Below are 25517 nucleotides of genomic sequence, written 5' to 3' on the forward strand. Positions count from 1 at the left end.
CGAGCCAATCACCGCGGAGCAAAGGTGTCCGCGGCGCCGCCTAACAAAAAATATTGAGAGGGAAATCTCAGCAAGAAAGCTGAGTTCAAGGTTTATGTTTTCTGCTTTTCCTCATCCACACTGAAGCCCGTAACGCTGCTATCCTTCTTTTCATTCTTATGCGTTTAACTTGTCCTCCTGGAACTGGCCCCAGCGCATAGATAGAAGAATGTCAGAACTTGAAGGGATCGTTTTACGCCAATCCCATTTTCTTACAAAAGGGAAACAATTTAATGGCCCCACCGACCAGATTCGAAGAGGAACTCTTACGTAGAAGTAAGATTTTTCTTAACTCTCTTAACCCGTCCCTAAAGCAGAGGGGCTTTTGTTCTTTAAGAATTTGATTCCAGCAAGAAATGTCAAGAAAAGACACTTCTGGCAGTATTGGGTAAGAGGTGATTAAGATGTTTAGGTGTAGAAATAGTAAAATGTTTTATAAAAATAGGCAAATAGGAAACATGTATGTGAAGAAGAAAATGGAGAAGGAAATGGCAACCCACTCCAGTACTCTTGCCTGGAGAATTCCAAGGACAGAGGAGCCTGGCGGGTTACAGTGCATGGGATCACAGAGTCGGACACGATTGCGCAACTTTCGCTTTCATGTGAATTTCTCAGGTGGCCTGATACTCCCAAAGCCAACAAGAGACCAAGGCTACTGGTCACTAAGAACCCAATTATGTAGTTTTGAGAAAGTCATGTACATACTCACTGAAAACACTGCAAAAACTGTTCTGAAATACTGGTTTATCTAGGCAGTGTGACTTCGGGTCTACAGTTCACGAAAGTCCTCCAATAAGCATTTACTTTTTTTTTTCTATTTTAAACGGGTACTTTCCTAGGTGCACAGAATGCTGTGCAATGGCACTGGAAACCAAGACTCTAAAAGAGCTTTCTTAACCCCTCTGCCAAAACGCTGGACCGTGCGGGGCGGGGCGAGGCCGCTACCCGCACTGTCTGAGCGCTACGCACGACCCGCACGTTCCGCGCATCGCTCGGGCCCCGCCCACAGGGACCGGCCATCACTCTCTCGTCATGCACGCCCCGCCCACCACCCTGCCACGCTCGTCCCTCCGGCTCTGCCCTCACCTTCCACAAGCCCCGCCCACCACTGGTGCTCTCGTCCTCACTTTCTCGGCGCTCGGTGGTGACATTGAGCTCGCCCGCGCCACCGCCGGCCTTGGGGCACTGTGCTGGTCGGCGGAGTAGGCGGCCATGGGGAGCCTCCGCGGCCTGCGCCTGGTGGCTGGTGAGATGCGGGCGGCGCTGAGGGTGGGCGGGAAGCCAACGTGGCCGCTTTGGGTGAAGGAAGCCTGCAGCCCCGTTAGGCCTGGTAGTTGCTTTGTTCTGTTACGCATTCCCCTCAGGTAGGTCGGGATCCTGCTTACAGGGTAGTAATAGTGGGAGAGCGCAGGGGCTGAGCGCGCAATTGGTAACCATACATGCGGACTGGACAGGAGTGACCCTCGCATCAGGCTCTGCATCCACCCAGCTGCCTCCAATTTAATGAGCCCTTGTTACGATCAGTTTCGCGACCCCCCAGGCCCTATGAGTCAGTTCTTAATGCACCTGCCGTTCCTAGAACTGGTGCTTCAGCTTTCCATGAGTCTTAGTGTCCTCCTCACTCTCACCCCCAACCATCTCTAGAGTTTATCCCTCAGAGAAAATTTCTAGTCTGGGTTTTCCTACCCATTTGGTATCTGATTTGGCGAGAGATTTAAGGTCTCCCAGAATAGTAGTATTTGGTTTCCTAAAGTGGGGGGAGGATACATTTCTTTTAAATGATTCTACAATAAAGTGCTTTGAACTTCTTAGAGAAAAGTGTTACCTAAACGCAGGACATGCGTTTTGTTTTCCTTGTAGACATTCGTATAATGACTTTTTGGGAGTCAGAACTTAATTAGCCTTCTTGGGAACCAACAGAGCCTTTGCTTACTAGGGGCTTAGAAGTCAAGAGTATTTGCCTTTTGTCTGTTTTCTAACACCAGGGCAAATCATTCTTTTGGTCTTGTTCATGACCTTTGATAATGTGTAATGATTGATTCCTTAGTACCAAAAAAGTTGTTTAATTCACATTTTAAAGAGAGAATCGCCTTAAACTTAGTGATTGAGATAATGTAAATGAACATTGTAAATGTAAATGAAATAACGTAGAAAAAGTTATCCATTGCATGGCTTATATTGCATTTCAGTGGCGAATAGGCAGGAAAACTTGTTTCAGACTGAATATTATTTATTTCCTTTAAGACAAATACCCTTTCCACTAGAGAAGATTGATTTCACTGACTTGTTCAGTTTTGATGAACTAATTTGCTTAAAGTCTTTTGTATACATCCAGTTAACCTTTTTAGTAAGGTAAGCAAAAGAATCTCTGCTCTCTAAAAAATGTCTTGTAAAAGGGACTTTGACTATGGAACCAAGACTGAATGTTTTTAATTAGTTCATGTTCTTGCTTTGAGAATATTAATACATTTATGCACTATAAGGATTCCAAAATCTCTTGCAAACTTTTAAGAACTTTACTATTGGGCACTCAGTCAAAACAAAATTCCTTGAGCAATTTAAGGACAATTTGTTTTGCTCCAGATAGATCCTCTAAGGATGTTATATGAGCAATTCTGTCCAAAGGATCTCTGAATGTCTGATATTTTGTGAGCAACTCCAAGCAATCTGCTCTTTCACTCACTTTTGCCCATTTTATATCTAAATACTTTCACCTACATTGTTTTATGTGATTGATTATTCATAGTAGCCCTCTTAGGTAACTCTTATCATCCCCTCCCTATTTTACAAATGAATAAACAAAGGTTTGAGGGTTAGATGACTTGTCCCAGTTCACTTCACCATAAAATGTTAGAGTCAGGAGATGAGTCAGTGCCCTCAAATTTGCTTTGTTCGAGCTGCTTGTTCAGATATGTATGTACATGTATTTCTCATGGCTGACAGGGTCTATTTCGTGTGAAATGGAAGAGTCATGAAATGCAGATTTACTTGTGAAACTGAAGCAGTCATTCATATGCAAATAGTTTTCAAGTAAGAAGAGTGATTTAACTGGCAGCCTTACTAAAGGAAAGGTAGATCAGATAGAAACATAATCTAGGCATACCTCACTTATCCAGAATATTGTTTGGAAGGAGATACTTTAGGTGAATGAAATTTCAAAAAGCCAGCGCTTAATCCTTTAAATGATGGACCCTTATTTTTAATCATTTCTGTTGTAAATCTATACTTCCTTAACAAACAAAAAGAATATAGACTTTTATGATCTTGGTTTTGTTTATTGTTTTGTCGTTGTAGCTGTAGAAATAGGTCAGTGTTGTTAACTTTTGGTTCTTGGACCTCTTACAGATAAGAGGGCCTATGAACCTTGGAAATTATATTCGAATTTTTATGGTTGTATGCCTGTCTGGGGAAGAGAGGATCCATAGCTGGCATCCATTTGTTGTTGTTCAGTCACTCAGTTGTATCCGACTCTTTGGGACCCCATTGACTGCAGTACACCAAGCTTCCTGTCTTTCACTATCTCCTGGAGCTTGCCCAGACTCATGTCCATTGAGTTGATAATGCCATCCAACCAACTCTTCATGTCTCCCCCTTCTGCTCTCAATCTTTCCCTGTAGCAAGGTCTTTTCCAACGAGTTGGCTCTTGGCATCAGGTGGCCAAAGTATTGGAGCTTCAGCTTCAGCATCAGTGCTTTCAGTGAATATTGAGGGTTGATTTCCTTTAGGATTGACTGGTTTGATCCCCTTGCAGTCCAAGGGACTCTCAAGAGTCTCTCTAGCACCATAGTTTGAAAGCATTGGTTCTTTGGCACTCAGCCTTCTTCACGGTCCAGCACTCACATCTATATACGACTACTGGAAAAACCATAGCTTTGACTATAGGGACCTTTGTTGGCAAAGTGATGTCTCTGCTTTTTAATATGCTGTCTAGCTTCTCTTCCAGGGAGCAAGCATCTTTTAATTTCATGGCTGCTGTCATGTCCCCAGTGATTTTGGAGCCCAAGAAAATTAAGTCTGTCACTGTTTCCATTTCTTACCTATTTGCCATAAAGTGATGGGACTGGATACCATGAAATTACTTAGTTTTTTGAATGTTGAGTCTTAAGCCACCTTTTTCACACTCTTCTTTTACCCTCAAGAAACTCTTGAGGTCCTCTTCACTTTCTGCCATTAGGGTGGTGTCATCTGCATATCTGAGGCTATTGATATTTCTCCCAGCAGTCTTGACTCCAGCTTGAGCTTCATCCAGTCTGGGATTTAACATGATGTACCCTGCATATAAATTAAATAAGCAGGGTGACCGTATCAGCCTTGAGGTACTCCTTTCCCAATTTGGAACCAGTCCATTGTTGCATGTCCAGTTCTAACTGTTGCTTCTTGACCTGCATACAGATTTCTCCAGAGGCAGGTCAGGTGGTGTGGTAGTCCCATCTTTTTAAGAATTTTCCACGGTTTGTTGTGATCCACACAGTCAAAGGCTTTAGTGTAGTCAGTGAAGCAGAAGTAGATATTTTCTGGAATTCCCTTCCTTTTTCTGTGATTCAGTGGATGTTGGCAATTTGATCTCTGGTTCCTCTGCCATTTCTAAATCCCTCTTTGCATATGGAAGTTCTTGGCTCACATACTGTTGGAGTCTAGCTTGAAGGATTTTGAGCATGATCTTGCTAGCATGTGATTTGAGTGCAGTTGTGCGGTAGTTTGAGCATTCTTTGGCATTGCCCTTCTTTGGGATTGGAAAGAAAACCGACCTTTTCCAGTCCTGTGGCCACTGCTGGGTTTCCCAAATTTGCTGGCATATTGAGTGCAGCACTTTCACAGAATCATCTTTTAGGATTTGAAATATCCTGAAATGAAAAACCTAAAAGCTGGAATTCCATCACCTCCACTGGCTCTGTTCATAGTGATGCTGCCTAAGGTCCACTTGACTTCACACTCCAGGATGTCTGGATCTAGGTGAGTGATCACACCATCGTGATTATCCAGGTCATTAAGACCTTTCTTGTACAATTCTTCTGTGTATTCTTGCCACCTGTTTTTAATATCACCTGCTGCTGTTAGGTCCATGACTTCCCTGGTGGCTCAGATGGTTAAGCGTCTGTCTACAACGTGGGAGACCTGGGTTCCATCCCTGGGTCGGAAAGTTCCCTGGAGAAGGAAATGGCAACCCACTCCAGTACTCTTGCCTAGAATATCCCATGGACGGAGGAGCCTGGTGTCCATGGGGTCACAAAGAGTCAGATGTGACTGAGCGACTTCACTTTCTTTCTGTTAGGTCCATACTGTTTCTGTCCTTTATTGAGTCCATCGTTGCATGAAATGTTCCCTTAGTATCTCTGATTTTCTTAAAGAAATCATTAGTCTTTCCCATTCTATTGTTTTCCTCTATTTCTTTGTATTGTTCCCTAAGGCTCTCTTATCTCTCCTTGCTATTCTTCAGAACTCTGCGTTCAGATAGGTATATCTTTGGTTTTCTCCTTTGCCTTTTGCTTCTCTTTTCTCAGCTATTTGTAAGGCCTCAGACAACCATTTTGCCTTGTTGTATTTCTTTTTCTTGGGGGTGATTTTGGTCACTGCCTCCTGTACAATGTTACGAACTTCATCCATAGTTCTTCAGGCACTGTGTCTTGTCAGAGCTAATCCCTTGAATCTGTCACTTTCACTGTATAATCACTGGCATCCATTACTTAGAGCAATCTGTGCTAAGGTTAAAAGCACTTTTATGAAGATTTGTAAATAGGTGGCTAGTGACCCATGCTACTGTGGGTACCATGAGGGTAAAGTGGGTCTGTTTTTACTCTGTCTTCACCACTTACCAGTGTCCAGCTCATAGTAGATAGGCAGTAGATATTTTTTGGAATAATTTTTTAATATTGTATTATTTTTTAAAGGTAATTGTTTTTACTTTCTATATAATAATTATTAGTCCAAAGGAATGAAATGGTCTTATAAGAATGTTTATTCACACCTTCAAAAAGTATTTGCTGCCCTAAACTCGTTTGACTTAATAGGAGATTTTAAAATGAATTTATTATTTTTATTATGCCAATGAAGTGGGCCATGGACAGCCTCCTTGTTGGTTTAACTCATGCCAAAGCATAAGAAATAACTTAGAAGTCATGTACCCTAATTTTACTGATGAGGCCAAAGAAGGAAATTGACTTGGTAAGGGTCACACAAGTATAAAGCTGGGAATATGTCCCAGCTCCTATTCTGATTTTATTTCTGCTACAGTAAGTCCCCTGCATATAAATGAGATCCGTCCCAAGTCCAGTTTACCTGTAAGCCCAACAAAGCTAGCCTAGGTACCCATCTAACACAATTGGCTATATAATACTGTTGCAATAGGTTTATAATAGTTTCACACAATATATGAAAAATAAACACAAAAAAACATTTTTACTACTGCAGGACAGTACCTTGAAAAGTACAGTGGTACAGTACAACAGCTGGCATATAGGGCCATGTTTGCATCTTTGAAAGTTCACAACTTGAAGATTCTTACGTTGGAGACTTACTGTACATTCTGCTCCTTCATGGTACTTTTTGTTTGTTCTTGCTAATGAGCCCTAAATGAGTACATGCCCATTTTTACCATTTTATGCCTCTAGTCTTTGGCTTTGCTTATCACTTCCTCCAGGTCTTGCCAACAGGTTTTTATCAAGCAAACACTATGTGCCCTATTCCCTGTGAAAGCTCTAGAATGAGTGGACTGCCATTCTTCCTAGGGCTAGAGTTTATTGCAATAAACAGATGTATATAATATATCTGGAGAGCTTATACAAGATAGTAGATATTAAATGCTAGGTTGCAGAACAGATTTTAAATGCTGCTTTGGTGTCCTGATCGGGTTCCTTTTGGCTTTACACATATCTCTTTCTAGTTTCACAGTTAGCCTTGTTACATTGGTACCTAGACATCTGCCATGGTGAGGGTTTTTGGCAAAAGCTACAAATCAGGGCTTTTCCCCACCAGCCCCCTCCCAAGCATTCAGAGAAAGGAAAAGTAGTGTAGGTTAGGGTTGTCTACTGAAGGCTCCATTGAAACAAAAGAGATGGAAGAGTGACATGAACAAAGGTGGGCATAGTAAAGAGTATGGAAAGGGTGTTGGAGGAGAAACGGCGGTAGGGAGAAAGGGTTATCTTGGATTGCAGGAGGCAATAGGAGATAAACTATGGCCTTTGAGAATTTTAACCAGATGAATTTGGACAAAAAGGAAACCTTCAAGCAAAAGTCATTAAAAAACATTTTTGGAAAATTAACATGGTAGCTGCTACCTGTGAAGATATTACTGTAATCCATGGGTGAAGTAATGATGGAAATGATCAAAAAGGAATTTATCTAGAAAATGTTTTGAAGAAACTATTCATATGACTTTGAGACATAGAGTAATGTAAGGAAGGGCATAGAGACTAAAGTTTTTGAGTCTGGAGGACTGAGGGAGTATTGATTGCCCCATTGTCAGAAATAAGAGAGTTGGGAAGGAATTTGGCATTTGGGAAATTGGGAATTTGGCAGAGAGGATGGTGCACTATTGAGTAGGAGATGGCACTGAGTTAGAGGTGAGGATGGAACCTCTCAATTAAAGACCTGAAGACAAAGGAAGAGTAGAGTTAGAGAAATATATGAGCGCCAAGAGTTTCGAGCTGATTATTAAAACAGAATGGAGGAGCCCTCCATAAGTAGTGTGAAAGAGAGGCAAAGACTGAACCTTGGAGGCCTGACATAGTGTAAACAATAGGAAGTAGCAGAGGATATTAAAGAAAGTAGATCACAGAGATGAGAGATGAAGGGGGGAACATGGCAGTGTAATGCACAGGAGAACTGAGTCCTTGTAGAAGGATGAGATCAAAGCTGGGAAGAGGAGAGTCTAATAATAAGCTAGTGATAAGATTCAAAAAGACATATTCGTATGACTAGAAAGAGATCACTAATTTACAGCAACTTTTGTAAATGAGTAGGGGAAGGAACATTGTAGTTAATGTGTGTTGATGGGGTCCGGGTAGTAAATACATGCCACTTATTCAGTCACTTGAACTAGGAAGTGACTAGGAAAGGAAGGAAATGGTATTTTATTTATTGGAGCCGTTGAGAACAAGTGAATGTTTTGTTCAAGACAGTGGACCCTCAGTGCCACTGTAGTATAATGTGTCAGGAATTCTCATCAGCTACCAGCAGATGTGTAAATGGATTCAGCCTTTCTGGAAAGCACTTTGTTACATATATTAAGAATCTTAAGGGTGGACCTAGAGATTATCATACTAGGTGAAGTAAGTCAGAGAAAGACAAATATGGTATCACTCATGTGGAATCTAATTTTTTTAAAAAGTACAAATGTTATTTCCAAAACAGAAGCAGGCTTATAGGTATCAACAATATACTTAGGGTTATGAAAAGGAAATGTTGGAGGGAGGGATAAATTAGGAGTTTTGGAATGAATACACACACCCTACTGTATTTAAGATAGGTAACCAACAAGGACCTACTATATACTACAGGGAACTCTACTCAATATTCTATGATAACCTATATGGGAAAAGGGTCTAAAAAAAAATACACACACACATGTATACATAGAACTGAATCACTTTGCTGTACACCTGGAACTAATACAACATTGTAAATCCACTATACTCCAATAAAATTAAAATATTAAAAAAAAATCTTAAAAGGGTTCATGTCCTTTAACCATTGTATCCTTTAGCCCTCCACTACCAGGATTCTATATAAGAAAATAACCAGAAATGCCATTAAAGGTTATGTAGAAAACTATTGATGCTTTTGAACTGTGGTGTTGGAAAAGACTTGTGAGAGTCCCTTGGACTTCAAGGAGATCCACCCAGTTCATCCTAAAGGAAATCAGTCGTGGGTGTTCATTGGAAGGACTGATGTTGAAGCTGAAACTCCAATATTTTGGCCACCTGATGCGAAGAGCTGACTCATTTGAAAAGACCCTGATATTGGGAAAGATTGAAGGCAGGAGGAGAAGGGGATGACAGGGGACGACAGAGAATGAGATGGTTGGATGGCATCACCGACCCAATGGACATGAGTTTGGGTAAACTCCAGAAGTTAGTGATGGACAGGGAGGCCTGGCGTGCTGTGGTTCATGGGGTCGCAAAGAGTCGGACACGACTGAGTGTCTGAACTGAGCTGAATTCATTGGAATATTATTTGTAATAGTGAAAAATGGGAAATAAATCCAGCTATAGAGAATGATTGAATTCAGTTTATATCCATTGGATGTTATGCAGTATCAGAAGTATTTTTTAATTAATGTCTTGGTAAAGTGTTTGTGGGAGAAGGCAATGGTACCCCACTCCAGTACTCTTGCCTGGAAAATCCCATGGACAGAGGAGCCTGGTGGGCTGCAGTCCATGGGGTCACTAAGAGTTGGACACGACTGAGTGACTTCACTTTCACTTTTCACTTTCATGCATTGGAGAAGGAAATGGCGACCCACTCCAGTGTTCTTGCCTGGAGAATCCCAGGGATGGGGGAGCCTGGTGGGCTGCCATCTATGGGGTCGCACAGAGTCGGACACGACTGAAGTGACTTAGCAGCAGCAGCAGCAGCAAAGTGTTTGTGACATAAGCAAGATATGGAATTATCTGGTAATGGAAAATGTATATATTGTGTATAAGTATAAAAAGATGTCTGGGAAAAAATACACCAAGTTGTTACCCCCAGATTGTGTGATTATGGATGCTTTTGTTTTTCTTCATGTGTATTTTCGGTTTCCCAAATTTTCTGTTATGAGCAAGCATTACTTTTGTAATATAACGGATTCTTTTGATTTAAGAGTGGGGAGACAGTATTTGGCAAGAAAAAGGCAATGGAAAAGAAAGATCTAGAGGTTATGAGAATTTTGGTACGGTATCTCTCAGCAAGAAGGATCACAGATGGAACCATTCAGAATGAAGGAAGAATTGTGTGGATGGATGAAACAGACACAGAGGTAGGGAATCTGTTCTGTCACAAAATCTATTTAGGTCTACAGCTGAGGTAGAGAGAATTTCAAATAACCACTGTTGGGAGTGGGCTGGGATGTTGATGGGAGGATAAATGATTACCAAGGAGTAGCCTCGTATCACCAATATTTGGCCACCCGCCAGATACATGGATACTTTTCTTTGCATAGAGTCCCCGCCCACTCTCCCCCCCCCCCCCCCCCCCCCCCGCAACACCGCCCCCCCCAACACCCCCATCCTCCCCACCCCCACCCCCTGCCGTCTCCTCAGCTTAAAAACTGGCCAGGTTCCAAAGGTTTATTTACAAATCTATTTTTTGAACTTTTAAGATTTTTTTCCATGAAAGTAACATTTCAAATGGTAATTACAGTTCTATCCAGCCCACAAAACTTATGATGTCATTGTGTCTTGCCCATTTTTTCCTTACTGGTATTTTTCACATCTGTTGGTTTCTTTCCATTGATACTTATTAAATATCCTCTTTCCTTTACACAACGAACTTGAACTTGTGACACCACTTAAGAGGAGGTTTCCACATTTATGTCTACCCACTTCTGCTCCCTTTGCCCTACTTCTCCCACACTCCTAGCCAGTCCTGCATTCTGCACTCAGATTTATCTGCCAGAGTCACCATGGTTAGTTTTAGTTTCCTACTCAAAACTGCTTTGCCTATTCCCCAAAATCTTTCTGGGGTTTGTCAGACAAAAGGACTGTCACTGTGGAGGAGCATGGACAAGCACAGAGTGCTGAACCAGAGTGCATTAGGCCAGTATCATCACTTAAGTTCTCAGCACTAGAAGATCAGCATGTCAGCAGCAAGGCTTGTGAGCATTGGTTGCCTGGCAGCCAGATCCAAAATTCTATGTCATATACAAGAATAGGGCAAGTCAGTGTTTGAAGCCAGAAGAAATCCATCATTTTTCAGAATAGTTGCCGACATGAGATATCAAGCTGTTAAGGTCTGCTCACTGAAAAAGCTCAGAGCACGTTAATGTTTCAATCTTTTTCATTTGTTTTGTTGTGGTCAGCTTTTCGGGCAGCCCAGCTTTGCTTCCAATGTAGAAAGCAAATCAGTGGTTCTCTATTCTAAATGAGCTCTGGGTGGGAATAAGAGTTCCAATTTCTCTGTGTGATATAATTACATTACCTTATTCTTCTTTATAGTAGGTCTACTGAGCAGCTACAAACATTTGACATATGACTTTATCATAATATAAAATGTAGCACTGACAAGATAGTTTACATGTAGGAACTTTGCCATGCACAGGATAAACATACATTTAACTTTTTCCACTTGAGACTTAAAATTGACTCTGATTCACAAAACAAACTTTCAGAGTTCCTTCCTCAGACTTGCCATTTCCTATCACAGCAAACATTTCAGGACAAGCAGTATCCCATTTCAGTTCAAGGATTAAATAGGCATTTGTGGGCTAGCCTGAGAACCGGATAAGTATTTAGATTAAAAAAATCTTTCCATGGGACATGAAAAAGGAACATTGTTTCCTCGTAAATAATTTGAGAATGAGAATGTTTTTGATTTCCACAATGAAATTTTAATAACATCCATTTTATGTCTTTATTTTTTTATTATTTTTTTGATATTTGGTTGATTTACAATGTGTTAGTTTCAAACATACAGCAAAGTGATTCAGTTGTACATATATATATATATGTTATTTTTCAGATTCTTTTCTTTTATAGTTTATTACAAGATATCGAACATAGTTCCCTGTGCTATACAGAAGGTCCTTGCTTTTTATCTATTTTATTTATAATAATGTGTATCTGTTAATCCCCAAATCCTAATTTATCCCTCTTTCCCCTTTGGTAACCGTAAGTTTGTTTTCTGTGTCTGTGAGTCTGTTTCTGTTTTATAAATATATTCATTTGTATCATTTTTAAGATTCCACATAGAAGTGATGTCATATGATTATTTGTCTTTCTCTGTCTTATTATTCACTTAGTATAATAACCTCTAGTTTGATCCACGTTATTGAAAGTGGCTTTATATCATTGAAAAGAGAGATTTTGAACACAGCTAGAGACATAAGTATTTAACTCTGCAGGTGTACTTTGGTCATTCTTTGTTCAGAAGGGACTCTAGCTAGTTGTGCTGAAGAGCAGCAATTCTCAAACATGGCAGTGCATTAGAATCACTTAGAAAATCTTTCTAACGATACTAATACCAGAGTCCTGTTCACAGATACTGGGATTTAATTGATCTGGGAAGGCCCTGTTGGTTGGTTTTTTGTTTGTTTATTTTTCTGTGTTGATTCCAGTATACAGAGTTTGAAATCCATCTTTCTCAAATTTTAGTGTGCATAAACATCACTTGAAGGGCTTGTGAAAACATTTTTCTAGTCCTCACCCCAGGAGATTCTAATTTTGGGTTGGTGTCTGACAAGTATTTCCAAGAAACTCCCAGCTGAGGCTGAATAGCACTATTACAGACTTTAGAGTATGTGGTATTGGTTTCTATGTATCCAGCACAAAATATGTATGCATCAAAATATTGAATGAATGTGGCTATTTGCTTCTTGAAATAGAATGTTCATATGAATGACTTGGATATCTCATTAAAAATACAGATTCAAATTCTGTAGGCCTGGGGTGGGAGCTGAAAGTCTGCACTTGTAACAAGCTCACAGGAGATGGCAACAACATTTGAAAATAGCAAAGTATGACAAGATATATATCATCAAGTGTCATTTTCTCATCTCAGTTCCACCAAGGTACCCTAGGCAGATGACCTTCATCTGCACATCTTTAGTCTACCCTGAATTGGGCACATTTCCTATTATACCCCATTTTTTTCCTTTTCTGTCCTATTTCCAAAAGCATACTGGAGTGCAAATGAGTGAGACTGACATTTTTATAGAGATTACATCAAATCTCTAATTTTTAAAATACTTAATATTTAGTAAATATACATTTTCCCATGGTTTGTATAAAGTAAAAGTGATAAGATATAATTAAGCCCATGTTTAAAAATATTTTTATTTATAATAATTTTATTTACAGAAAAGTCACAAAGATAGTACAGAGTTCTGTGTATTGCTTACCCAATTACCTCTAATTTTATCATTTTACATAACCCACAGTACATTTGTCATTACTAAGAAATTAACATTGGTACTTTGCTATCCACTGAAGGAGAGGCTTCCTTCATTTCTCACCGATTATTCTACTGATGTCCATTTTCTGTTCCAGGATCCAATCCAGGATACCACATTGCATTTAGTTGTCATGTCTCCATAGATATAGTCTGTGATGGTTCTGATCTGTGATGGTTTCACATTCTTTGATTTTCATGGTCTGGCCAGTTTTGAGGAATACTTGTCAGATATCTCTCAGTTTGGTTTTGTTTGATGCTTTCTCATGATAAGACTAGGATTATGGGTTTTGGGGAAGAATAAATAGCACAGAGGTCAAGTACCCTTCTCATCACATCATACTAGACATGTGATTTATTAATATCCACAATTTATTATTGGACACATTTTTTTTTATGGATGGACTCATATATTTTATACCTTCTATAATCCATTACTGTGTTATTTACTTTGTTGCTCAAATTATTCCAGGTTAGCTTTTCACTTTTCACTTTCATGCATTGGAGAAGGAAGTGGCAACCCACTCCAGTGTTCTTGCCTGGAGAATCCCAGGGACGGGGGAACCTGGTGGGCTGCCATCTATTGGGTCACACAGAGTCGGACACGACTGAAGTGACTTAGCAGCAGCAGCAGCAGGCTTTATCAGATGAACTTCCATGTCCCTTTACAGGCCCCCATCATATTGTTTTCTGAATACTACTTTCTGACATTCCAGGATATTCCAGACTCATCTTGTATTTTCTCTGCCCCAACATAGAATCAGCCAGTTTTCTCCAGGGAGCCTGGGTTCCTTTTATTGGATGATGGTATTTAGACACCAAGATTTAGTCTGTGAGTATGCTTGTTGCTACTTAAGTGTCATTGATTCCAGGCCTTAGTGGGTAGAGCTAGGAAATGCATGTGTGTGTACTAAACCATGTGTACACACATATTTATGTCTCTGTCTCTCTTGTATCTGTTATCTATATATACGTACACATGTATATATACGTGTGTGTGTGTATATATATATATATATATGTATATATATAAAACTAAGGGTGCTCATACTGAGTTTTCTGACTAATCCAGCACCACGTTCTTCTAGCCTTCCACCCTTGCTTTTGGAACTTCTTTCATTAACAGTGAGAAACCTGGCTCTCATTATCTACCATTTAGTTGCTTAGTTGTTCAATTCTGGTATATACTTATAGTTTCAGAATTTCTGCCAGTACTCCTGGAAGAAACAAATTTGCCAACTAGTGTACATTTCTCTTTGCCTTTAGTCTAATAGTTTCCGGTCAAAACAATGTTTTCCAGAATTACTTAGGTCAGCTCCATTTTTTTCCCACCTTGAAGTTTATATGGTTAGGTCATGCATTTTTAATAGAATTGGATACATTTGTCAGAGTGTGCATTCCATCCTGGGAATCACCCAGTCTCTTGGTTGATATTTTTAAATGTGCGTATATTAAAGCTGTTTGTGATGTACAGTTTTAGGGGTTTTGACAATAAAATGCTTAACATTTTATTTTTAAGCAGATCATTGGCAAACTTCATACCTAGCAACATACTTGCAAGAGACCTGGCAGCTGATCTTCACACAGGTTCCAACATGTGTGAAAGTTGCTCAGTTGTGTCTGCAGTTGACTCTGCAATTCCATGGGCTGTACTGTCTATGGAATTCTCCAGGCCAGAATCCTGGAGTGGGTAGCCAATTCCCTTCTCCAGGGGATCTTCCCAATCCAGGGATCAAGCCCAGGTCTCCCGCACTGCAGGCGGATTCTTTACCAGCTGAGCCACCAGGGAAGCCCTCACACAGGTTAAGAAACACTAAATTAGATAATCTTATAAAAGCCTCTTTCTCCACCAGCATTCATTGAACCTTCATTTATTATTGCTGGTTCTCAGAGATTGGTCATATTCCAGGTAACATCATTGACTGTTTTCTCTGGGAGAGTCCTGAATGATTCTGAGAGGGAAGAAAAAAGCATTCCCACTGCTCTGCACTGCCCATCATGGGGTTGAAAAGAATGGAAAGGAAAGGACAGCAGGATAGAAGTCAGTACTTGAATCAGATTCATTGAGACTGACCCACTAAAGCCTCCAGGTAGCAGTAATAACTCTAAGGCACTGATTTACAAATTGTGAGCCCCCAGACCAACAGGATTGGCATCACCTGGGATATTGTTGGAAATGCAAATTCTCAGGCTCCACATACACTTACTGAATCAGAAACTCTGGAAACGGGGTCCAGTAGAATGTGTTACAAGTCCTCTGGGTGATTGTCTTGCATACTAAAGCTTAAGGACAGCTACTCTTAAGATTAGCAAGCCATTTGCCAGTCAGAGCCTTCCAGGCACAGTGAGGCTTGACTTCCTGCTGAGGCCCTGGGGACACAGATTCGGTCAGCCAGGGACAGGCTGCTAGTGAAGCCAGAGGGTTAAAGGCTGTTTTTCTTTTGGGTTTTTTGTTTGTTTTTAATTGTGATCCACCAGAGGATGGAAAATTTTTGGCTTGGATATCTGGGGCAATAAATTCTTATCTCTTTGAGATAGAAGAGTAGTCTTAATAATTATAGCAAAACTTTTATGCTTCAATTTTATTGTAGTTGCAGAATAAGTACCAAAATCACATCAAGACTTCATATATCTTTATAAGTGATGCTGGGTTTTTAAATTATTTTTTCCAATAGTCTGTTTTTTCTAATATGTATAATATTATGTTTACTTATGCTTTAATACTATTTATACCTTAGGGAGAGAAAAATTACTGGCATCCAGTGTGAAGTTGTAGTAAAAAAAGGTTGGGAGATATTTTCTGATCTAGGTAAACCTCTCATGCCTTTAAGTCCCTATTCTTCCATCCCAGGTGTGTCTGTAACCTCAAGTCCTGCTCTCTTTTCATTATTCCTCTGTTCTGGCCATGCTGGCCGCCTCGTTGTACCCCTGGAACCACTTTAGGGCCTTTGCACTTACTGTTGTTTCTGTTTGGAGTATCCTTCCACTAGATACCTGCATGCTAGCTCCCTGACTTCCTTCATGGCATTCTCATAGAGAACTTCTCTTACTGCCCTATCTCAAATCTCTCACACACACACACACCACATTTTAAGCACACAAGCATTTTGTTTCCCCTTTGTTTACTTTTTCTCTCTGGCATTCACTATCTAACTATATATATATATATATATATATATATATATTTTTTTTTTTTTTTTCCCCCTTCCTCCAGTAGAATATAAGCTCATCTGGCATAAATTTTTATATGTTTTTTATATTTCCTAGAACAATACCTGACAAGTACTATTTTTTGAATGAATAACTATCTCCAAACGTGCATTGTGTGACTGACACTAAGTCGGTGTACATGCTAACATTTTTGCTTTAACTTGAACTGACTTTATTTTTGGGGGCTCCAAAATCACTGCAGATGGTGATTGCAGCCATGAAAGTAAAAGATGCTTACTGCTTAGAAGGAAAATTGTAACCAACCTAGACAGCATGTTAAAAAGCAGAGACATTACTTTGTCAGCAAAGATCTGTCTAGTCAAGGCTATGGTTTTTCCAGTAGTCATATGGAAGTGAGAGTTGGACTGTAAAGAAAGCCGAGCACAGAAGAATTGATGCTTTTGAACTGTGGTGTTGGAAAAGAGTCTTAAGAGTCCCTTGGACTGCAAGGAGATCCAACCAGTCCATCCTAAAGGAGATCAGTCCTGGGTGTTCATTGGAAGGACTGGTGTTGAAGCTGAAACTCCAGTACTTTGGCCACCTGATGTGAAGAGCTGACTCATTTGAAAAGACCCTGAAACTGGGAAAAATTGAGGGTGGGAGGAGAAGGGGACGACGAAGGATGAGATGGTTGGATGGCATCACCGACTTGATGGACGTGAGTTTGAATGAACTCGAGGACTTGGTGATGGACAGGGAGGCCTGATGTGCTGTGGTTCATGGGGTCGCAAAGAGTCGGCCACGACTGAGCAACTGAACTGAAGTGAACTGAGCTAAGAGGCAATTTGTCTTTTATTGTTCTAAACTGTCTCTGTTCTGTTTTTTAAACTTCCTCTGTTCTAATTAAGAGGGATGGGAAAGGATGGTACCTAAGGAAATAATTATTGGTTCTTTTTTTGTTTCGTCTTTAGACAGTAGAGCTCACTGTCAGTTAACCTGGTTCTTTTCTGTCTCAGTACCTGCCAGAGGGGGATAGGACAGGATGGTGTGGGAAGGGTCACATTAAACTAGTGGTCCTCTGGGGAAGATGAAAAAGTCCTGAAGATTGATGGTGGTGGTATGTGCATGCTCAGTCATGTCCAACTCTCTGCAACCCCCATGGATTGCACCCTGCCAGGCTCTTCTGCCCATGGGATTTCGCAGGCAAGAATACTGGGGTTGGTTGCCATTTCCTCCTCCAGTGGATCTTCCTGACCCAGGGATCAAATCCCTGTCTCCTGCACTGGAGGGCAAATTCTTTACCACTGAGCCACCTGGGAAGCCCCGGATGGTGATCATGGTGGCAAAACAATATGAATGTCCTTTATGCTGTAGCACTGTGCCCCTAAAAGTGGTTACAGTGGTAAGTCTTGTGTTACATGTTTTTACCATGGTTTTAAAAAACTTAAGGGACTAGATCTGATAGACAGAGTGCCTGATGAACTATGGAATGAGGTTTGTGACATTATACAGGAGACAGGGATCAAGACCATCCCCATGGAAAAGAAATGCAAAAAAGCAAAATGGCTGTCTGGGGAGGCCTTACAAATAGCTGTGAAAAGAAGATAAGTGAAAAGCAAAAGGGAAAAGGAACAATATAAGCATCTGAATGCAGAGTTCCAAAGAATAGCAAGGAGAGATAAGAAAGCCTTCCTCAGCTATTAATGCAAAAAAATAGAGGAAAACAACAGAATGGGAAAGACTAGAGATCTCTTCAAGAAAATTAGAGATACCAGGGGAACATTTCATGCAAAGATGGGCTCGATAAAGGACAGAAATGGTATGGACCTAACAGAAGCAGAAGATATTAAGAAGAGGTGGCAAGAATACACAGAAGAACTGTACAAAACAGAGCTTCACGACCCAGATAATCATGATGGTGTGATCACTCACCTAGAGCCAGACATCCTGGAATGTGAAGTCCAGTGGGCCTTAGGAAGCATCACTAGGAACAAAGCTAGTGGAGGTGATGGAATTCCAGTTGAGCTATTTCAAACCCTGAAAGATGATCCTGTGAAAGTGCTGCACTCAATATGCAAATTTGGAAAACTCAGCAGTGGCCACAGAACTGGAAAAGGTCAGTTTTCATTCCAATCCCAAAGAAAGGCAATGCCAAAGAATGCTCAAACTACCACACAATTGCACTCATCTCACATGCTAGTAAAGTAATGCTCAAAATTCTCCAAGCCAGGCTTCAGTAATATATGAACCGCGAACTTCCAGATGTTCAAGCTGGTTTTAGAAAAGGCAGAGGAACCAGAGATCAAATTGCCACCATCTGCTGGATCATGGAAAAAGCAAGAGAATTACGGAAAAACACGTCTTTCTGCTTTATTGACTATGCCAAAGCCTTTGACTGTGTGGATCACAATAAGCTGTGGAAAATTCTGAAAGTGATGGGAATACCAGACCACCTGACCTGCCTCTTGAGAAACCTGTATGCAGGTCAGGAAGCAACAGTTAGAACTGGACATGGAACAACAGACTGGTTCCAAAGAGGAAAAGGAGTACATCAAGGCTGTATATTGTCACCCTGCTTATTTAACTTCTATGCAGAGTACATCATGAGAAATGCTGGGCTGGAAGAAGCACAAGCTGGAATCAAGATTGCTGGGAGAAATATCAATAACCTCAGATATGCAGATGATACCACCCTTATGGCAGAAAGTGAAGAACTAAAGAGCCTCTTGATGAAAGTGAAAGAGGAGAGTGAAAAAATTGACCTAAAGCTCAACATTCAGCAAACGAAGATCATAGCATCTGGTCCCATCACTTCATGGGAAATAGATGGGAAACAGTGGAAACAGTGTCAGACTTTATTTTGGGGGGCTCCAAAATCACTGCAGATGGTGATTGCAGCCATGAAATTAAAAGACGCTTACTCCTTGGAAGGAAAGTTATGACCAACCTAGACAGCATATTGAAAAGCAGAGTTGTTACTTTGCCAACAAAAGTCCTTCTAGTCAAGGCTATGGTTTTTCCAGTGGTACGGAGGTGAGAGTTGAACTATGAAGAAGGCTGAGTGTGGAAGAATTGATACTTTTGAACTGTGGTGTTGGAGAAGACTCTTGAGAGTCCCTTGGACTGCAAGGAGATCCAGTCAGTCCATCCTAAAGGAGACCAGTCCTAGGTGCTCATTGGAAGGACTGATGCTGAGGCTGAAACTCCAGTACTTTGGCCACCTCATGCGAAGAGTTGACTCATTGGAAAAGACCCTAATGCTGGGAGGGATTGGGGGCAGGAGGAGAAGGGGACGACAGAGGATGAGATGGCTGGATGGCATCACTGACTCGATGGACATGAGGTTGAGTGAACTCCGGGAGTCGGTGATGGACAGGGAGGCCTGGCGTTCTGTGGTTCATGGGGTCGCAAAGAGTTGGACACGACTGAGCAACTGAACTGAAAAAAAAAAAAAAAAAAAAAGCAAAACCCAGTAGTTCTTAAAGTGTGGTTTTAAAGCAGCAGTAGAAGCTTTACCTAAGAGCTTGTTAGAAATGCAGGTTCAACTGAAAACTGTTTCTAAAACTGGAGATAGGTGTGCCTATGAGTGGCATTTTACCAAGCCATTCAGGTGGTTCTGATGTATGCTGAAGTTTGAGATCACAGCATTTAATATTTTTGTTTTAATCTTGAAAGCTATGAGAAACTTTAGAAGAGATTCATGGAATTTGTCCATGCTCTGATAACAATTTAAAACTACCCTGGTCAGAAATTCTGACCATCTTAGGGATAAAATTGAAGTGCTCTGGAAATGTTTTGAAGATTAGTGTTTAAGGAAACAAACAATGTTTAGAGTACCTGCCACGTTTCAAGCATCTTGCCAAATGCTCTCACGTGTATTTTCCATTGAGCCTTTAAATCAGCCTTGTTGAAGTAAATACTACATTATCTACATTTAAAATGTGGAAACAAACCAAGATCAATTATAATTTATCTACTTTTCTTACAGCGTACACGTGCTGTCACTAGGTGGCACTGGTAGTGTGGTTACTCAGACCCAGGCAAAGCTTTCTGAGACTGCTGCCTAGAAAACTGAAATAAATGAGGCCTCTTGAGAAAGAAATCAGACTGCAGGCAACCACAAATCTTGATACAAATACAGGTTCCAGCTTAAGGTATGTTAGTGAATCTGACAATTCACTCTGAAAATAGGACCTCTGAAAATTCACCCCTATATAAAGGCAATGAAAATATGACCATAGTCTTAGAGTCAACTTTTTCAGAACTCTAGGGAATAACCAGAGACTTGTGACAATCTGTGTAGCATTTGTCCAAGAAAATGACTTAGTCATGGTAAGAACAGCAAGGCTCATGGAATGTTAATTCCTGTCTCCTCTTGGCTTCACAGTAATACTTTGAAACGAATACCTTGAAATCATGTAGCTCTGAAAAATATAGCAGACAGGGAAAAAGGCAGAATGGATTTGGAGCTCCGCAAACCCCTCCCCACAGAGGACTGTTACTGTTGGTCTGTCTGTCCCGTGGAAATCCTCACTTGCCTTTTTTTTTTTTAAAACCTTACTCAGAGCTAATTCAATGCAAATAGCTTCTTCCATACCTACCCTAGAGCATGCCCCCTAAATGCACACAGAGCCCTTCAGCAAAAGCTGGCAAAGTTATTGGTGAAAGGCATTTAAGGAAGTCTCTGTCCAGTTATTAGTGGACAGCAAAGCTAACTCCCTTCTCCATCTTTTGCCCCCTCTCTCTCTGATTAATTCCTGTCGAGCAGAATATTGAAGCAGAAGGTGATTCTTTGTTTTACACATTTAAAAGGATGAATTTTTAATGTGAAATTGTGTATCAATAAAAGTGTTCTTTTAAAAATCTTTACACAAATATAAACGTGTCCATGAGAAGTCCACAGTGATTTTTTTTTTTTAAAGATTGCTATGTTTAAAGATTTTCTTAACAGCAGGAGAAAGAAAAAGCAAGGTAATTATGGTTCTCACCAACTTTGGGAGGCCCAGTGCTGCAACCACATTTTACTGCTCTTCCCTCTCTTTCCTCCCCTTACTGGCTTCAAACTCTGAAGCTACAATGACACTCTGTTAGGCATCTGGAACTTCAAAGGTTTATCCACTAACAAAACAGCTTTTTAAAACTGCTTGAATTCTGTGAAGTTTTAAGCACAAGCTGTGAGGGCTCATTCTTGTCACATTAAAGGCAAATCTTGGGTGGGTGTTGCATTCTTTGTCACCCAGAGCATCACGGAACATCAGGATCTTGATGAGATTTATTATTGCTGCCTTCCCAGCTTTCTTTTCTGTTTCGTTCTTCTGTAGTGCTCCCTTTCTTCCACATCCTAGGGCTGTAGGGCGCTTTTATGATGATCCTTTGACTGAGGATCAGCCCTAGTCTCTTATATGACTCCCCACCCCCATACTCAGAATTATCCCCTTTTACCCTCATCAGAACTGTCTCTGGCTGTCTCTGCTTTGAATTCTGGTTAATTATTGATTAAAAATGTTCATGCTAACACTGAAGGTTATACTAACACTAATGATTCATAACAGAATCATTATTGTTATAAGACATGTGAGAAGTACTTTTACAAAACGTAAAGCCAATAAAATATATTGTAAATTCCTAATTTCCTAAACAGCAAAACATGCATATTTTAAGTTAGCACTAAGCATAGCACTTTAAATATAGTACATGTATCTTACATAGAGTAGGATATTCATTTTTTAAGTGAGTTAATTTTTATAAATGAAATACGTAATTTGCAGGCATTCTTCATTGTAAGATATCAGATTTCCTTTATCTGAAACATTTTTTTCTCTTTTCTAGGAAGTTTTAGGTCATATGAAAGAGATGCTTTCTCATCTTTAAGGCTTACCAGAAACTCTGATTTGAAGAGAAAAAATGGATTTTGCAGCAAACCTCAGGAAAGTCCAAAGCCTCCAACCCGTAAGTTTTTGTCTTTCCAGTTATGGACTAGGCAGCTCCCAAAGACTAGAACAACCGAGAATCAAAAGGACCTAAAAGAGAGGTGGTCACAGGGTCCCTATCGTGTAGTTCAGGCCTCCCAAATTGTACTTATATTAGTTGTGCTTACATGTGGCAGTGATTTCTTCATTTTTCCCATTTGTCATTTTCATCTCTTACCTCAAGGATTTGACTAGAGCTTTCTGTAGATGATAGACGTACCAAAGTAAATATTGGTCAGCCTCAAAGATGAACCAAATCAAAAAATGACATTTAGGTACAATATACTTAGGGCTACACACTGGCTTGTACATTAACTTCAGCCATGTTTCAGTTCAGTCACTCAGTTGTGTCCGACTCTTTGCCACCCCATGAATCGCAGCACGCCAGGCCTCCCTGTCCATCACCAACTCCTGGAGTTCACTCAAATTCACGTCCATCGAGTTGGTGATGCCATCCAGCCATCTCATCCTCTGTCGTCCCCTTCTCCTCGTGCTCCCAATCCCTCCAAGCATCAGGGTCTTTTCCAATGAGTCAACTCTTCCCAGGAGGTGGCCAAAGTACTGGAGTTTCAGCTTTAGCATCATTCCTTCCAAAGAACACCCAGGGCTGATCTCCTTCAGAATGGACTGATTGGATCTCCTTGCGGTCCAAGGGACTCTCAAGAGTCTTCTCCAACACCACAGTTCAAAAGCATCAATTCTTCGGCGCTCAGCCTTCTTCACAGTCCAACTCTCACATCCATACATGACCACAGGAAAAACCATAGCCTTGACTAGACGGACCTTAGTTGGCAAAGTAATGTCTCTGCTTTTGAATATGCTATCTAGGTTGGTCATAACTTTTCTTCCAAGGAGTAAGCCTCTTTTAATTTCATGTTTAGTCCTATCCCTAACTCCACGTTCTGTCACTGTCAGCACTGTGGAAGGAAGGAGCATAATATTTAAACTGTATGGCCCCAGGAACTACTTGCTCATTGCTTCTTCATGGGAATTGCTTCTTCTGGGCCCTACACTAGGGCCAGATAGGTACTGGTGGGTGGAAAAGAACTGCTTTCAAAGAATATTAAGAAGTTAAAAGTATTTATACCCCTTGACCTGGTATTTCACTTCTGGGGATCTATCCTAAGGAATAATCCCTTTATGTGGAAAAAGCTTTGACTGTAAAGCTGTTCCCATTTGTTTATATATATGTATGTATGCAATGGCACCCCACTCCAGTACTCTTGCCTGGAAAATCCCATGGACGGAGGAGCCTGGTAGGCTGCAGTCCATGGGGTCGCTGAGAGTTGGACGCGACTCAGTGACTTCACTTTCACTTTTCACTTTCATGCATTGGAGAAGGAAATGGCAACCCACTCCAGTGTTCTTGCTTGGAGAATCCCAGGGACGGCAGAGCCTGGTGGGCTGCCATCTATGGGGTTGCACAGAGTCGGACACGACTGAAGTGACTTAGCAGTAGCAGCATGTATATGTATATCTATATATACTTATACACACATATAAAGGGAAATGAGAAATTAGTCTTAATGTTAAATAATCTGGGAATGATTGATTATACATTAGATCTACTTGATGAGTTGTGCAACTGTTGGAAGTGGTGCTTATAAATACAACATACTGGCATGGAAAGTTTTTGTCATAATGTTAATGAACAAGGCAGGATACAAAATTTTATGTTGTGTGTAAGCCCAAGAATAGTACATATAGAAATTACATATATGTACCTATGTATGGTGATAAGATTTAGGAAACATACCAAAATAAACGTAGTGCTCATACTATGAGAGGAGAATTAAGCATGGCTTTAATCTTTTTCTTTTTTCACATCTGTACTTTCTGAATTGCCTTTAGTGAGTGTGTAGTACATAAAGTAAAAATAAACTGTAGAGAAAGTACCAAGTGCTAAAAGATTACAGCAGTACTATTTCTGTACTTACAAATGTCTTTTTTTGCCTTTGGTTCTTTATGGATTTTTTTCCCTAGTGACTTTTCTGTTCCTCTTGCTGTTGGCTTCTGATTAAGTGAAAGGTGCAGCTTAAACAAAGGTGACGTAGTCAAGGAGATGGTCTGTCTGCGAGAGAGATGTCAGCGGTACATGAAAGTTAGATGAGATTATCTCCAAGGTCCTTGGTGACTCTGACATTCTGTGATCCCCTTTTTCTGCTCCTCGTCTTCAGTGACGTCCCCTTCCTTTGAAAGACTCTCTTATAGGCTGTGGTTCTGCCTGTCTCCGCTGCTCCATTTTCCTCTCTGCTGCCTCTTTGTCCTTTCTGGGTCAGGCACTAAAGCGCAGCCCCTGCTCTTCTGCGTCTGTCATCCTCACTGGCTCTTTCTTTGCACCAGGGGTTATCTCCACTCCCAACTCATTAATGGAACTTACCCAGATGGCAGGAATTTAGACCCAGTAGATCTAAAATGGCATTAGGAGTTTCTCCTCTCCTGACTGGTTGTTTTCAGTCACCTTATTTTGGTTAACAATACTGCTTTTGTTTTAATCATCCAAGTTTGAGGTTCTTCATGAATCCGTCTTTATCTTAATCTCCAAATTCTTTCAGATTGACTTTTTTGTCTCTCTTCCCACTGTTACAACTCTAGTTGAGACTATAACAACTCACTCTTGTATTGTAATAGCTTGTATTATAATCTCCTATTTGGTCTTGTCCACTCTGTCCTATCCTTTCTCTTTCCAGCCACTGTGCAGATTAAACTTTCTAAGTACAATAGTTCTTGAGTCAGGTCTAGAACCCTTAGCCTGCCATTCAGGTTCTTTTATAATCTGATTTTACTTTACAGACTTAAAAATTCTACCTAAGGCAAACCAGCTCCCATGCTGTTCCCTTCTTAGTTCATCCTTCTCAGCTTTATATCTTTGTTTATGGTGTTCTTTCAGCTTTCAATGGCTGGGGCTTATATTGGGAAATAATGCTTTTATTTTACCTCAGTCCTTACAAAGTTTTCGAATTTCATTTAAGAAATAAATGAGCAGCCTAAGAAATTCCATTCAAATAAAGCTCTATTTAACTTGAGATTTCTCAGTAATTCTGTTTAGTGAATAGCTAAAAAGCACAAATAGCATTTTTCTGTTGCTAAATTTGGGAGTCAATCTCATATAAATAAGATATCTTCTCTTGTTTTTCTCATAGACACTTACAGCCACAGAGTGCCATTGCATAAGCCTACGGACTGGGAGAAGAAGATTCTAATATGGTCAGGTCGCTTCAAAAAGGAAGATGAAATTCCAGAGACTGTCTCGTGAGTGCTGAATTTAGGGTTGTA

The 25517-nt window shown here is 40.5% G+C and overlaps 1 protein-coding gene across 2 annotated transcripts in view; it reads left to right on the forward strand.

Moving 5' to 3' along the window:
• The first annotated feature begins 55 nt into the window (after window positions 1-55).
• The window catches only part of FAM162A (family with sequence similarity 162 member A), a 41232-nt gene continuing 15770 nt past the window's right edge, over window positions 56-25517 (forward strand). Inside the window, exons 1-3 of one of the 2 annotated variants that reach the window (XM_060418567.1) lie at window positions 56-315; window positions 22102-22221; window positions 25385-25493. In XM_060418567.1, the coding sequence (XP_060274550.1) occupies window positions 273-315; window positions 22102-22221; window positions 25385-25493 (272 nt within the window). In that variant the 5' untranslated portion in view covers window positions 56-272. Of the gene's footprint in view, window positions 316-1158; window positions 1286-22101; window positions 22222-25384; window positions 25494-25517 lie in introns of those variants that run through there. The other variant, XM_004002974.6, reaches the window with a different exon arrangement.

The sequence above is a fragment of the Ovis aries genome, chromosome 1 (assembly GCF_016772045.2).
Source record: "Ovis aries strain OAR_USU_Benz2616 breed Rambouillet chromosome 1, ARS-UI_Ramb_v3.0, whole genome shotgun sequence".
Taxonomy (NCBI): Eukaryota; Metazoa; Chordata; class Mammalia; order Artiodactyla; family Bovidae; genus Ovis; species Ovis aries.